At 48.1% G+C, this 14,242-nt stretch overlaps 1 protein-coding gene across 1 annotated transcript in view; it reads right to left on the reverse strand.

The window, feature by feature from the left end:
- Positions 1-14,242, reverse strand: part of SYNM (synemin) — a 37,488-nt gene that overhangs the window by 21,101 nt on the left and 2,145 nt on the right. The window contains exon 2 of the mRNA XM_008638682.2: positions 13,275-13,353. Coding sequence (XP_008636904.1) covers positions 13,275-13,353 — 79 coding nt within the window. The remainder of the gene's footprint in view (positions 1-13,274; positions 13,354-14,242) is intronic.

The raw sequence follows: 14,242 nt of genomic DNA on the forward strand, positions 1-14,242 counted from the left end.
GGAGCCCGCCTCAGGGAGCAAAGCCCGCCTTAAGGAGCCAAGTCCCGCCCGGGGAGCAAAGCCGGGCTCGGGGAGCAAAGCCTCGTTCAGAGAGCGAAGCCCTACTCAGGGAACAAAGCCGCGCTCGGGAAGCAAAGCCGGGCTCAGGGAACGAAGCCAAGCTCAGGGAGCTGAGTCTCGCTCAGGGAGCAAAGCCAGGCTTGGGAAGTAAAGTCAAGCTCAGGGAGCTGAGTCTCGCTCAGGGAGCAAAGCCAGGCTTGGGAAGTAAAGTCAAGCTCAGGGAGCCAAATCCTGCTCGGAGAACAAAGCTCCGTTTAGTGGGGAGCCAAGCCCCGCTTAGGGAGCTCCCAGCATTACTCTCCTGATCCCCCTTCCTTTGGCATCCTCGTCCTACTCCCGGCTGGGACCGCGATGCTGGGGCTCATCCCGCACTCCCAGCACAGCCCCGGGCACTTTGCTCCCCACAAGGCATTTCTGGATTTACCGTGTCTGCCATCACCTGCTGCTGTTACCGCACCATGGCTGGCCTTGTGTTTATAGAAAGTGTCGAATGCCACTTCATAACACTATTTTTGAGTGGAACACCTCCAATTTTGACCTCGTGTCACAACTCTTAAACCTTTGCCCAGCAGAAGAACATCTCACCTCAGGGCTGAGGCGCCCACAGCCTGCGTGTCCCTGTGCCCGCTTCTCCCGGCCTCATTTTGCACCATATAAGGGCTGGATCCAGCTGGATCCTTTCATTGACTGCCTGGAACTCAGCGAGGAGGCAGTGAAGCATCACACCCTGTATTATCTACCAAATTAGACAAAAAAGACGAGGAGTGACTCATTTCAGCCTTTCTCATCTCCCCAGGCATTCTTCTCTCCCTCTCCCTCCCTGACACGCACATTTATATTTCACCCAGTGCTGCAGCACTGGGAGTTTTGCAGAGATTTGCTGCTTCACATAAGGCAGCACAGCTCCCACCTCTGTGTTTGCCCCTCAGGACTACTCCCAGCCAAAGCTCTTGCATGGGAAGGACTGGAATTTGGCACAAGCCCCACAAAGCTGGGATCAGGGCACAGATGCACTACACTGACCTGCTCTGGGCACTGCAATCCCTTCGCTGCTCTGTCTCACCCTTCCCAAAGCCTTCCCACAGCGCCACACCTCCCTGCCCTCAGAAAGGCCAAATTTTGGCTGCTACTTTGCTCTCTGCTGAGTAAGTTTTCTTCTAATCTCAATAAAGCCTCCAGGACTTGAGCCTAACCAACACAGATAAATCATTGGCTTTGGCCTAAAAGTCAGCCAGTTTAGCCTTGGCAGATTTGCTTTGTCAGAGGTCACTGAGAAGCTGAGATTTACTAAAGGCACTTAACGTTTTCTTGGCTTTGTGGTCAAAGTCAAGTCCCTTGGTGACACTCTAACACCTGCTGTTCTTTTATGAGGGAAACCACTATGCTTCTGGGAAGAGGTACCTTCCTGTGGTTTACGAGGCTTTTTTTTCCTTCTGATGTCACTGTTGTCCTAAAAACCCTGAGCGACACTGATGTCCACACAGAGCAGCACTGCTGCACTGGCTGGAGCCAGGCGGCCGGACTAAACAAACTCCCAGGGGTCCACTGCTGGTGTCCAGCCAAATGTCCAGCTCTCAGTGCCTTGTCATCTCTTACTGACAATTTGACTGCTTTCTTGCTGCAACTGCATTCATAAATTTTTATTATTTCATCATTGAGAACAGTAGATGCTGAATCTCTGCTTTTAACTTTCTTGAAAAAACACCATAAATAAATCTCTCTAGATGTGGGACAGCTTTCCAGGCTGGGGGATCTACTTGTCCATCGACTGTGTATGGTGTCTGGTAATCCTGGGCCTGGATCTGCAATTGAGCAAGGAATTTGTGGACTAGGGCAGGGAATGTGTAAAGGGGCAAAGTTTAGGCAAGTAGTTTCTGAGACAGATCTTGAAGTTTTGTTACTGGGTTCTAGCATTCAGTGGACCATCGAGAATCACCTGATTGGTGCAAATATGTGAACACCTGAAATGCCCAATGAATCACTGCAGTCCTTCTTCCTGAAAATTTTAATGAATTCATTTGCACCTGCAGCAAAAGGGAAAGAAACTTGACCTAATCAACCAATGGTGGGCAAATTAAAAATTGCTAAAGGCTTTTTCTTCCCCAGTTATTTCTCCTTCTCTGTGGGAAGAAACATGTTGGAGACCTTGATAGAAGGGAAAGTGAAGACCTTCAGCACTTCCAAGGTGGAGGCGTGGAGCATCCCTCTTCTCAAGGTAAGTCCCTAGTGCAAGGGGCCACATCCTGCCCCTAGGAATTAACCTGTAATGCACAGGTAATATTATCAAAGACCTGGGGAGCAGGAATTTACAATCTTCTTTGCCACTTCAGTGACAACTGAGGCAAATTGGGTCTCTGTGTCGCTTCAGCTCCGGTGAAGGTCTTGTGCCTTTGTGAGTCTCCTTGTCAGCATCCTCCAAACTACAAAGTGTCACCCCGGTAACTCTTAATCCTGCCTCAGCACAGCTTGTTCCGCGTGCTCTCTCATCTGTAGAGTTTAAAGGATGAAGCTGTCACTGGGGAAATGTTCTGATTCCGACATTCCTGAGATGGATTGACGCGAAGAAAACAGGGTTCATTAAAATGGTGCAAGATGTTGTGATTGCTATTTATATGGGAGTTTCAAAACAGGTTTTTGTTTACAGATAGTTCCTGCAATTAGATCAGTGGAGGAATATTCCGCTGTGGTGGGTGGGAGGGAGTGTGAAGCGCAGTATTTCCCATCCTCACCTTCTGGCTTTCATGGCCACCCTGCTTTATAACAGAGAAAATAAAGCAAACACCAGCAATTCCTTATTTAGTGAATACCAGCTACATCCCCAATACCAGGAAAAGCTTGACTTCAGGTCTCTGCATCCTCTTTCTGGGGCTCTGCAAAGCCTGGAGACTCTCAAAAACTGGCTGAAATGTCACCAGGGCAGGGAATGATTCTCCATGGGCTGGAACTGAGGCTCCTATCTGCTTCCAGACCAGGGGAATGCCTTGCCACTCCCACAATCCCTGCAGCACCTACACGATCCTTTCTGACTTCATTGGGAGTTTTGCAGTTTATGGATTTATTCTTTTAGGAAGATCAGTTCCCTATACACCATCCTATCATATTTGCATCCCTTTGGATAAATCTTTGTAGAGCTATAACCTGAAAGAAAGAGCGTGTCGCCAGAGGCATCTGTGCATCCCTACCTGCCACAGCCCCCAGAGCAAAGCGCGTCCTCCTGTGACCTTCAGATATTCGAGGCACGAGCAGTGACCTGGTTTTCTTTCTGAAAGGCCTTTGAAAATAGGAACCTTATTTGACTTGGTGCAGAAGGGCCTTTTTTTAGAAATTCCATCGGAAATATTCATTTCAAAGAGTGCAGAGATTCTGATTAAGGCACTTTGTTCGTTCTGTCAAGGTGATTTTCCTTCTCGGTGAGCGGTTTAGTCACTTCTGCCTGCATTTTATTGAGGAGCACTTGCAGAAGCGGTGGCCACCTCTAGATGGTGCATTTTACTCAGGAGAACTTTGTGCCCGGCCCTTTACATAACTTTTGCTCCTTGTCTGGGGTTGCAGACACTCTCCGACCAAACCACACAGATTTTAGTATTTCCTTGTTTTCTTAACTTGAGAACCTGGCTGCAGTAGTGCAAAAATAATAAAAACATATGCCTTAGCTACTTAAAAAAAGGTGTATTATGTGGCACATTTGGTTGGACATGTGAGGTATCTACTATGTGGCATATCTGCTACTTAACTGTTGGCATTCCCTGTCTTCTGGGTTCATTCCTGTGCTAATTAAATTAAAACAGAATCTAATTTTTTTTTTTTTAATACAAAACTCTGCTCTTGTACTTGAATGCAAAGAAAGAGGGAAGGAACAAAGATGGGTAAATACCACAGAGATAAAATGATGGTGAGGTTGCAATAACTTACTCCATCTATGGTATTTATGCTTCTTTTCTCTGGACAGCATTTCCCTGCTTGAAGGAACAACACAAGATAATTTAACTGCCCCAGTTTTGGCCACTTTAGAAAAGTCATGAGGAAGACATAGAGAATTAATGTAACTAGTTTGGGGCTGAGGATAAAGGCCATTTGGTTTTGCTGCTTTTTGTTGTGGGTATTTTATTTTATTTTACTTTATTTTATTTTTATTTAATTTATTTCCTTTTACTTTTAAGAAATTGAAAGAGCATGTAGTTGTCTTCAGTGTTCTTAGGCATAGGAATGGTACAGTTAAATTGTCCAGGAGCAGAAAAGACACCAACCTGCTTGCACTGTCCAACTCTACAGAAAGTAAGCAAAATGGAATAAATGATAAAAAACAAATTAGATCAAAAAATCTGCTGGGCTTTCATAAGCTAAGATGTTCTTCATAACACAGGTAAGGAAATTGGTTGTGCCAAATTCAATGGGTCCCAGGTTTTCTCCATGATTTCTAACCTGAAATTGCTGCTTTAGAAGCTTATGAAAAGGCCATGTATGGAATAAACTCTTCCAGTGCATTATGAGTAATATCTACTGCTCCTGTTTTTACATCTCAGCCTAGCGACAGAACTTTCTTGTAAATAAGGGTTATTTCCACTAAAAGGCTATTATGAAATTATCTTTGATGCCGAGGCTACAGTCTCAGCTCCCAAGCGTAAAAGAACACTTTAGGATATAAATAGCTTTGTTCCGCCTGCTTAAATACCCTGTTTTCCCCAGGAGCAGCCCGGGGAGGAGCGAGGACGCAACCTGGGCTGCTTGGCTGCTGCGTGCGACATTCCACGCTGCCCCGGCAGCTCCCCGACAAAAGGCCACCGGGCAGGACCCGGGCTTTCATGTGGTTATCGCAGGGTGTTGCTACAGGGTTTCACTGGGCTTTTACGAGGAGATTGCTCCTCCTGATAGCCGAGAGGCCCATAAATGCCATCAGAAGCACCTCTCTCGCCAGCCCCTCTCCAGTTTTGTTTGATGTCACTGGGACTGAGCAGCATCGTGGCTGTTGCTGGGTCCTGATCTAATGTGATGCTCTCCTTCACTGGTTTTCGATGCTGGAGGTGGGAGTTGAGATTCATTCTTACATCGTTTGAGTTTTTTCTTTTTTTTTTTTTTTCCGATTTATATCCCCCAGTTTTAGTGTGGATGACGGATACTCCTTGCTGTAACACAGGAGCCATTGGGAAAATATGGCACTTGCAGCCTTCTTGGAGGACACCTCTGTCCCCCTCCCGCTTCTTTTTGGTTTCCTGGTCTTCTTCAACCTCCCACCCTCTGCCAGCGTCTCACTCTTCCCGACCTCCCACTACTTTTGGGTCTCCCATTCACTCTCCTTGGAACCCCAACCCCTCCTGGTCTCCAATTGTTTTGCAAACTCCCACTGCCTCCAGGCCTCCCACTATTTTTTGGCCTCCCACCCATCTTTGGTCCCCTGGTGTCCCACCCTCCCATTCTGGCCTCCCACCCCACTATTCAGCCTCCCACCCACCACCAGCTTCCAACCCCTTTTCTGCATCACAACCCTTCCTAAACTCCCACTTCTCTTTTTGGCCTGACACTCTCATTTTTGGTCTGACACCCCCTTTTACAGCTGGACACTCCTCTTACATCCCTTTTTGAACCTCCCATCATTTTTTAACCTCCCTCCCCTTCTGGGACTGCAGTCCTGTTTTCCTTTTGCTGTCTTTTTCTGCCTGCAGCCCTGTTTTTAGCCTGGCACCCTATTTCAGCTGTTTTTCATCCTCTCACCCCTTTTTAGCCTTCTACACTGTTTTGGCCTCCAGCCTCCTCCTCCTGTCCTCCCACCTATGTTTTGGCTGCCCCAGTTTGGGGGTTGGTGAAGGGCAGCACTGCATCTGGGCTATTTTAGATTCTGGAAAACACACCTGAGAGGCTGTTGATCACATTTTTTAACAGCAGGTTGTTTGCAAGGAAACTGCTGAGAGCATTTGCACTTGGAATTTAATCAGTCCCAAAATATTCAGAGGAGCCTCAGCAACAGCGCTGCTCTTCTGCTGTCTGTCAGCCAGGCGTCTGTGCAGGGAGAAGTGGTAGATCTGCTCACACAGATGCACCACCTCTGACTTCAGCTGTATCATCCTGTTTTTCCTGTGTCCCCATGATCTTCTGGCTGTGTGTAACCATCAGCTATAATTCTTGTTTAAGGTTGAAAGCCCATGTACTCCTGGGAGAGGGTGGTAGCTCTGAGGTGGTGGTCCTGCCTCAGCTGGAGCGGTGGCACAGGGACAGGAGAGCCTGGTAAGGGCATCTCACAGAGGTCAGGGTGGTCTCTCATCTCCTCTTAGCCTTGGCAGCTTGAGTTAAACCTTCAAAATGGAAGTTTCCAGCCCATATGTTGATACAACATCTTCCCCAAATTTTCCACACGCCATTCCACCCTCCGTGTCATTCTGGTTGGGAACACACTGGCTGTTTCCACATAGAAAACATGTTTTAAAGCTCTTCATGCACAAGCAAATGCATTTCTCAAGCTGTGCAGTGATTTTCAGTGTTTTATAAAGCAGTGCTAGAACAAGACTTCTCAAATTTATCCCAGTTTTATCTCAGACTTGTCTAAACTTCAAGCAATTGGATTGGCAGGACAAATCTTAGTGCTCCTCCTCCCACGCCCTTGCCCATTTTGATGGTCAGCTAAGGGAGATGAGTTTAATTTGTTATTCCAGTCATACTGACCATTAACCCATTCTCATTTAGGAAAATATTTAATCACAAGCTCAAAAAGCCTTGAAAGGAGTAATTTTTATAAATGATAGTCTGAGCCATTTGTCCTGCTCAAGGCCTTGAGGGTTAACAACAGGAACATCTGCAAGGCAGTTATTGTGGCAATCAATCCCAAAATACAAATAACTCAATAATTTATAACAGACCCCCACCATTAAATTGTACTGCGCTATTTTCATTTATCTCAGTGCTTATTATGGTGTTACACTGATTTTTAATAATCTCTCTGGCCTTTTCATTTGCCTGCTGGTGCTCATCAGATTCAGCTCTGGTTTGGTATTGGAGAGCCTGTGAGCCAGGCTGGATCTACCATTTTAATTATTCCAATTCAGTGGATGAAACAAATCTGAATTAGGAAGTAACATTTAGCCATGTCAGAATGATGAATTCTTGTCATTCAGAGGAACAAATACATGCAGTTATTTTGTCTTTTCAGGGTTCGGAGTTCCAGTCCAAATGTTAATTTTTGCCCCCATTTTCTACCTTATTAAGTCAGTCTCAGAGAAGAAAGTCACCTGGTCCTTACCTCACCTTTGCTAGCACCTCTGAAGCAGCACTTTTTTGGTGCATTCAGAACCAAAACAATGATCACCTGGCTCCTGCTCTGAGATCTTTTATAACACCAAAGCTCTCAACATTCCTGTGCCCTGCACACAGCCTCAGCTCTCTAGTGAAATCTTCCGCTCTGTGGTTGGAGGGTGCAGAACTGGAAACTCAGAAACTCAGCCCTGTGCAGCGGGTGTGAGGATAAGCAGACAGGAAAGAGGCACCAAGATACTGTGATTTTTGGGCACTGATGCAGTTCCTCTACAGCCTGAGGGCATCTGCATCCTTAGTCATGCAGCAGAGGTGGCTTGTGCAGGGAACATGGTTCCTGTATTTCCCTGTGTTGGGGTTCTGTCAGGTTTTCCTCGCTAGACAACATCAAAATGAGACAGGCGTAGGGTAAAAGCCCTGGGACAAACGTGTGATGTGGTGCCAGAGGTTTCACAGGTGACACTTGTTATTTCTGAGTGAGAGCAGAGGCGGTGTTGGGAAGGGCGTTGTGTTGTGCTGGCTGGGGTGAGTTGGGAAAACGAGGTCATTGGGGATGTTGTGCAGCACCAGGAAGGTTTTACAGTTCAGTCGGGTGTGCAGCTCCGCAGCCTTGCCTGGGCTTTTTGGCTCTTACAGATTAAGAAGCTTCATGCAAACTCTCATTTCCCAGAGGATTCAGATCAGGTGCTTGCTCAGGAGGATTCAGTGATTTGGTTTTTAGCCACCTTTCACGAGAGTTATACAAATCCAGTTTTTAGAAGGGAGGTCTTTTCGCAGACAGACTTCCTCATACTCTCCCCGGTTTCCATCTCCCAGCAGTCAAGGCTGTGCTCCTGCTCCCTTGGCATTTCGGAGGGGTGGGCTAATCCCCACCGCTGTTCGAGGAGAGGGCTGCGCTTCAGTCCCCATGGAAACAATTTGGAGAGTTTTCCAGCTTGTGTAGCATCGCTGAGCAGTGTTTTGCCTTCCTTTTCATTTCCATCAGGAGGGCGGCAAAGCTTTAACGAATTCATGTTTGAAAAGCACTTTGAGGTGCTTGAAGAAGGCGCTACAGAGGAGCGAAGTGTTATTATCCAGATTAACTGTTTCTGTTTTGCCCTGGAGTCACAGCTGTGAGTGTTGCCTGTGCCCGGTGGAAGCAGCATAAGGGAGTGAGGTCGTCGTGTACCCATGGCCTTCTGGAGAGCTCTTCTGCAGAGTCACCCCGACACCAGTGGAAGGCTGAGCAGAACTTCCACAGCTGCAGTCAGGCAGGGAATACATTCTGGAAAGCTCAATGGCCTGATTTACACAGGCAAAATGGAGGGAATTCATCACAAGAAATGGCTCCACATTTTTCAGGTGCAACAGGAGCGCAGACCAGGCGAGAGCTCACAGCAGGGGAAACTGGGGATCCAGTGCTGCCTTGGATGTGAGGGCCCCCCCAAAGCTCTATTAGGAGACACTATTTATGCTGTTAAAATACTCACATCAGGGGTGTTTATCCACTCCAGGCAGCTGCAGCTAGGCCAGTTCCTGCTCCTGAGTGTGTGAGTGCGGAGCGCTCTGGGACTGCTCCAAGCAGGCTGCACCCCGATGCTGTGGCGGGGTAAAACCACATACTTGTCTGGAACTCAGGAATGTAACAGGCTAGGGCCTAAGGGATTTTACATTTCTATTCCCTACCAAGTACCTCAGCACCTTCCAAGTATCTGATGCACTCCAGACACATCTAAACTCTGCTAAACCCCTCTGTACTTGGGAATCACTGCACAGCTCTGGCCACTTCTGCATCTTTTAACTGGGCTCGTTTCCCCATCCCTCACTCCTCTACCTGCTTCCCATAGGGTGGGTCCCCTGCAAAATCCTCTCCAGTTTCTAGGCACACTGGCCCTCCCAGCTCTGGAAGAGGAGCCTGGGGCTGATGACAAGGATTCCTGAGGATCCTGCCAAGGAGTATTTTGTCTGGGCTGCCTTTTTCCTCCCCTTCTTCAATTCAGGTTTGGTTTTGTCATTTTTGGGGGGGGAGGGGGGGTGCTTGGTGGTTGTTTGCATTTTTCTAAATTATTTTTCTAAACCTATTATTTGTAACTTCCTGAAAAACAACATTATTGACAAACACCAGCTGAATCTGCACTGCCTGCCTTGTGAAGGGCACAGTGAGCTGGGACCACGTTACCCCATCTCTGCTCTTAGTTCCAGCAACCATTAAAAAATCCAGTTATAAACTGCTTGTTTTAACATTTAGAACAAACCTTTTTCCATACATGCCCTCTCCAGTTCAGTGTCATCAGCTGAAAACAAACCATACAAAAAAGGGTTTGATTTCCATCTGTCAGGTCCTCACCTGCCAGGCTGCCCAAACCCTTAGAAGGGAAAGGCCATGGGACACACAGAGTGAGTGCAGCCAGAAGGGGCTCTTTCTGTCGCAGCAAGCTTTAGTCAGCTTGAGCCACCCGCGAGTACACCCTCACTTCATTCTCATCTTCCCTGGAAAAGCCCTGTCCCCTTCCGGCTTCTCCCCTTCCTCCTGGCCCTCAGTGGTGCCAGGAGCTCCTGGCCCTCAGGGTGCTGGCTGCTCCCTCTGCCTGACCTGCCTCAGTTCCCCTTCCCCCTTCCATACGTCCTCTCTGCGCTGTTGCTGTGATTCATTAACGCTTCAGAGACATCAATCTGAATGGAAAAAACCCAACCAAGCACCAGGTTGTGCCTCTCTGTACATTTTCTATAGTGACTCACAAGCCTGACCAGGTAACTCCCCTTCCCTCTCACTTAGTCACTCTCTCCCTCCCGGATAGGCTGGTCTGACTCCTCACTTCACTTATTGCTCTGTTTTCTTTGCTCTTCCCTCCCCAGCCCATGCTCTACGTGTGAGCTTGAGGATGGGAAGTTCTCCCTCGCTGACCCGTGGCACACAATGAAGTGCAAAGGAAAACACTGACTGCAGCAACTTTGCCTCTGGAGGGACCATACAGCAGAACTGCCCCCTGGCCCCCCCTTACCCGCTTGGGCTATGCACAAATTACTTTGTCATTGTGGCGAAACAAATAAGGCTTCATTCTCATTACCATCCTGATGGGAGTAAACAAGTTTATTTACACTTGAGCACTGCTGAAGAATAAAGTCATAGAGAAAAGTTCAGGGTAGGTGGCCTGTCTTTGTCATTAGGGCCAGCTTTTACAAAATCACTGCCCACTCGGCCAGACAGGCTGCTATTCAGGCAGGCCCGGGTTAATGAAAGTACGGTGTGTGCTTGTTAAAAGGAGGACTACAACACTTGTAATCATGGGTGGTCACATTTTTATTTAATGATACGTATCTTTCCTTTCTCCAGCCTTCCCTTGTAACCCTTTGCCTCCCACTCCCCTATCCTTCTGCAGTGACTAATTATGAATTACCAACTAAAATCTGATACCAGGGCCACAACCAGCTAAACACATGTAACAAGTGATTTTTATTTTAAAATAATCTTTCCATTAACAGCCCTGGGATTTTGTCAAAGCAAAAAGCCCTCAAAGCATGAGGGGCCCCACATGTGTAATCGCTAAGATAATAATAAAAGGACAACTGCAAACAAACTTTCGGGAAGAAAGGGCTGCGAAACAGAACTGCTTCCTTTCTTTCAAGGCCTTCGTGTGGCCCCGGTGATAAATCTGTTGGGACAAGGATACTTCAAAGCCAGAGGTCGAACTCTGCTCTCATTTGTGCAAGTCTCACAACTCGTGTCAATGGAGTTTCACCCAGGCAGGAGGCTCAGGCCTGCTGTTCTGCTCTCATGAATGCAGTGAAAGGCAAAGCCAGCCATGATGAGGAAAAATACTTACTTATCTATAATATGACCTTACTGAAGTGCTAGGTACAATCAAGCTACACTAAAAACCTCCCAACGTCTCCCAACTTTCCTGCTATTTCTAAAGACTAACAGTCTGAAGTGCTCATGTCTGGGCTGAGGAGCAGTTCAAGCTCAAATATGTTTTTGTGGCATCTCCTGGGTGTATTACGAGCCACACAGAAGGATGTGCTCACACAAAGGCATCACTTACCCAGCATCATCACCTGCCTGTTACAGGCTGTTGCTTCTTTCTGTGGTTGTGGATGGAAAGTTTGTCTGCCTATACCCCACAGTCATTCTTGAACTTCACAGTCATTTTTGACAGAGGAGCAGAGATGTGAAGACACTAAATTTTTCCAATTTTTAGAAAAGCTGCAGCTGTGTGAGAAGCTGATGCTTTGGTAAATGTAAATTCCCACTGTCACTTGGGTATCTTATTCACAGACATTTTCCACTGTAGCTTAGGAATCTAAAAACCCAAATTACAGGCAGTTTTGGGAATGGGGAAGGGTCCCTCCTCAGTCAGACTTTCCATCTGCTGGTCACTCCCATCCACTGAGGACAGGGAGAGCAAAATGCTTAAGACAAAGTGTGGTGCAATGATGTTACTGAGCTACAGCCCATCCCTTGTCTTTAGGAGGTAGGGAAGGACCTTCTCACCATGGTTCATGCCCTACCTCATGTTTCCCTCACTGAGGAGGGGCCAAAATGTCAGTCCCCACATCCCCATCCGAGGCCTGGGGCAGCACTCGAGCGGGAAGAGCTGCCTCTGATACAGAGAGGAGAAGGAGCAACACAAACGTGTCACTGCCTGCCCCAGTGCTCCCAGCACTCCCTGGCCCTATTTTAACCTCTGTTTCAAGGCATGTTTATTATTTGAGAGGAAACAGCCTTTTGGCTCTATAAGTTATGATAAGAGGGTGAAGGAAGGACTTCCAAACTTGGGTCAGCCTGAGCCTCAGCCTATTTCAGGTTCATCAAGGAAACCTCAGGTGGCTGAAGGTACAATTCAGTAGTGTTGCCACAAGTCAGTGGGAATTAACTCCAGCAAGGTTCCCATTATGTTCCAAAGAGCTCAGGAACACTGTCAGTGATGAGCATCATCCAGGGTGGAGGTGGTGAGGCTGTGCCTGTGTCCCAGGCAGGACAGGGAAGGAGAGCACTGCTGAGGCTGCAGGTGACAAACAGGGCAGTGTGGCCTCTGGAGTAGTGCAGACTGATATAGGTATGCTGAGATAACAGGCAATGCTGAAACAATGTGCATAACTAATACTCGTGGCTTGAAAATCATCAACCTCCTCAAGTGCTTTGCACATACTAGTGAGCAACCCGTGCAGCACCACTGCTCTCCCCAGTGGGAGGCAAACTGAGATCCAGAGGGTGAAGGATTCCATTCCCTGATGATGTCCCTCAGTCTGGGAGCCCAATATGAGCCCCTTTAAACACAAGGAAATGCTTTAAAAACAGGAGATGAGAACAAGGGGCTTAATGCAGAGTGACAGCAGCTGTGTCTCTGCATTCGCAACGGGTTAATTTGGGTGAAGACATTTCAAAGTGATAACGTGAACCTCTCCCTTTATTTTTTCTGCTTCATGCTCAGAGACGGAAACAAACCCAAGCAGGGAATCAGGAATAGCCAAGCCAAGGCCAGGTTGGATGGGGCTTTGGGCACCCTGGTCTAGTGGAACGTGATCCTGCCCATGGCAGGGGTGTGGAACGAGATGATCTTTAAGGTCCCTCCCATCCCAAACCAGTCTAGAATTCCATGATTCTATGATTCAAAGCCCTCCCCCGAGCTCTGCAGCTACTAAAGGCATCTCTGAGTGTTTTCCTTCACCTTTTCTTTCTTATTCCCTGTCCTTTTCCTTGTCGTTTACAGAAAACTTTACCGGTGGTGCGAGGGTTAATGAACGCTCGCACCTTGCTACAGCAAGGCAAAAACTTATGAGTCTTCATGTCATCATGAAGGTATTGCTGAGCTTACGCTGCATGAAATATCCCAGAACTCCTGCAAACTGTGGGATTTAAATTCACAGGCTATAATTACAGAGTCTCCGGCACCCTCCCACACTTTGCAATGCCTTCACAAGCGGGAGCAGCAGGAACACCTGTCCTGGGCTCCTGTGGGCTTGTAGGTCCTTGCCCACAGCTAGGCAGGGCTTACTCCCTGGCAGGAGGTTCCCAGCAAAGTCTCCTGCCACACTGGGGTGATGGGCTGGGAGTCTGAACTCTCCCGGGTGCGTCTAGGGAACACCCCAAATCAGAGTCAGCATGGTCACGTTTGCAAACAGGTGCTCACAGCCAGGTTAATTCGATGCCATTTCATAGTCAGCTTGATGACAGGCTTAAACACAAGGTTTGGAGTATTTAGAGAAGCAAGGAAAGGAAAACAGCTTTCCTGGGATTGCTGCTTCCCAAGCGAGCCTGGGGAACATCACAGGTGTGAACCCCAGCAAGGCTCCCGAGACCCTTGGGGCTCCCCCAGAGCAGCATCAGCACACCAGATATGGTACTAAACTGGTTCCCAGGGTGGGGATCAGTTCTGGTCATGGATGCTGTGGTGTAAATCAGGTGCACATAGAAGGGGCAGGTTCACTGGGGGGTGAGAGAATAGTTAAATTGGTATAAAATTCCCATTTACCAAAAATGCTGTCCTGAGGTGATCTTAGCCTTTGTTAGGCCAGTACTGCTTGAGGTGGGGATCACCTCCATGCACAGAGCAGCATCTCCTGTGCCCTGGCAGGGATCTGGGTGGTAGACAGAGTCCCAGGGGTTCTGGGGACGGAGCAGAGAGTCCCTCTGAGGTTCCAGGCTGTCTGGTTTGCAGTGTGGATCCACCACAGCCAGAGCAGGTTCCCTCCATGGCGTACAGCAGGGTCTCCTCACAGTGTTGTGGAGCTGGTTGGGAGCTGATGTCATGAGGGCTCTGCCCGGACTGGCACAGGCAGGCTTTGCACAGAGGTGGATCTCTCTGCCTCCAGGGCACTTTTGGAGAGCCTTCCACAGCATCCTCCCCTCCCTGCCCCCCCAGCCAAGCAGCAAGGCAAGGAGGAGAGCTTCCCAGGGCCACCTCAGGAACGTGGCTACAGCCTTACCCAACAAATCCTCCTGCCAAGTGGGTAAATGTAGCTG

This window comes from Corvus brachyrhynchos, unplaced genomic scaffold (genome assembly GCF_000691975.1).
Source record: "Corvus brachyrhynchos isolate BGI_N302 unplaced genomic scaffold, ASM69197v1 scaffold200, whole genome shotgun sequence".
Lineage (NCBI taxonomy): Eukaryota > Metazoa > Chordata > Aves > Passeriformes > Corvidae > Corvus > Corvus brachyrhynchos.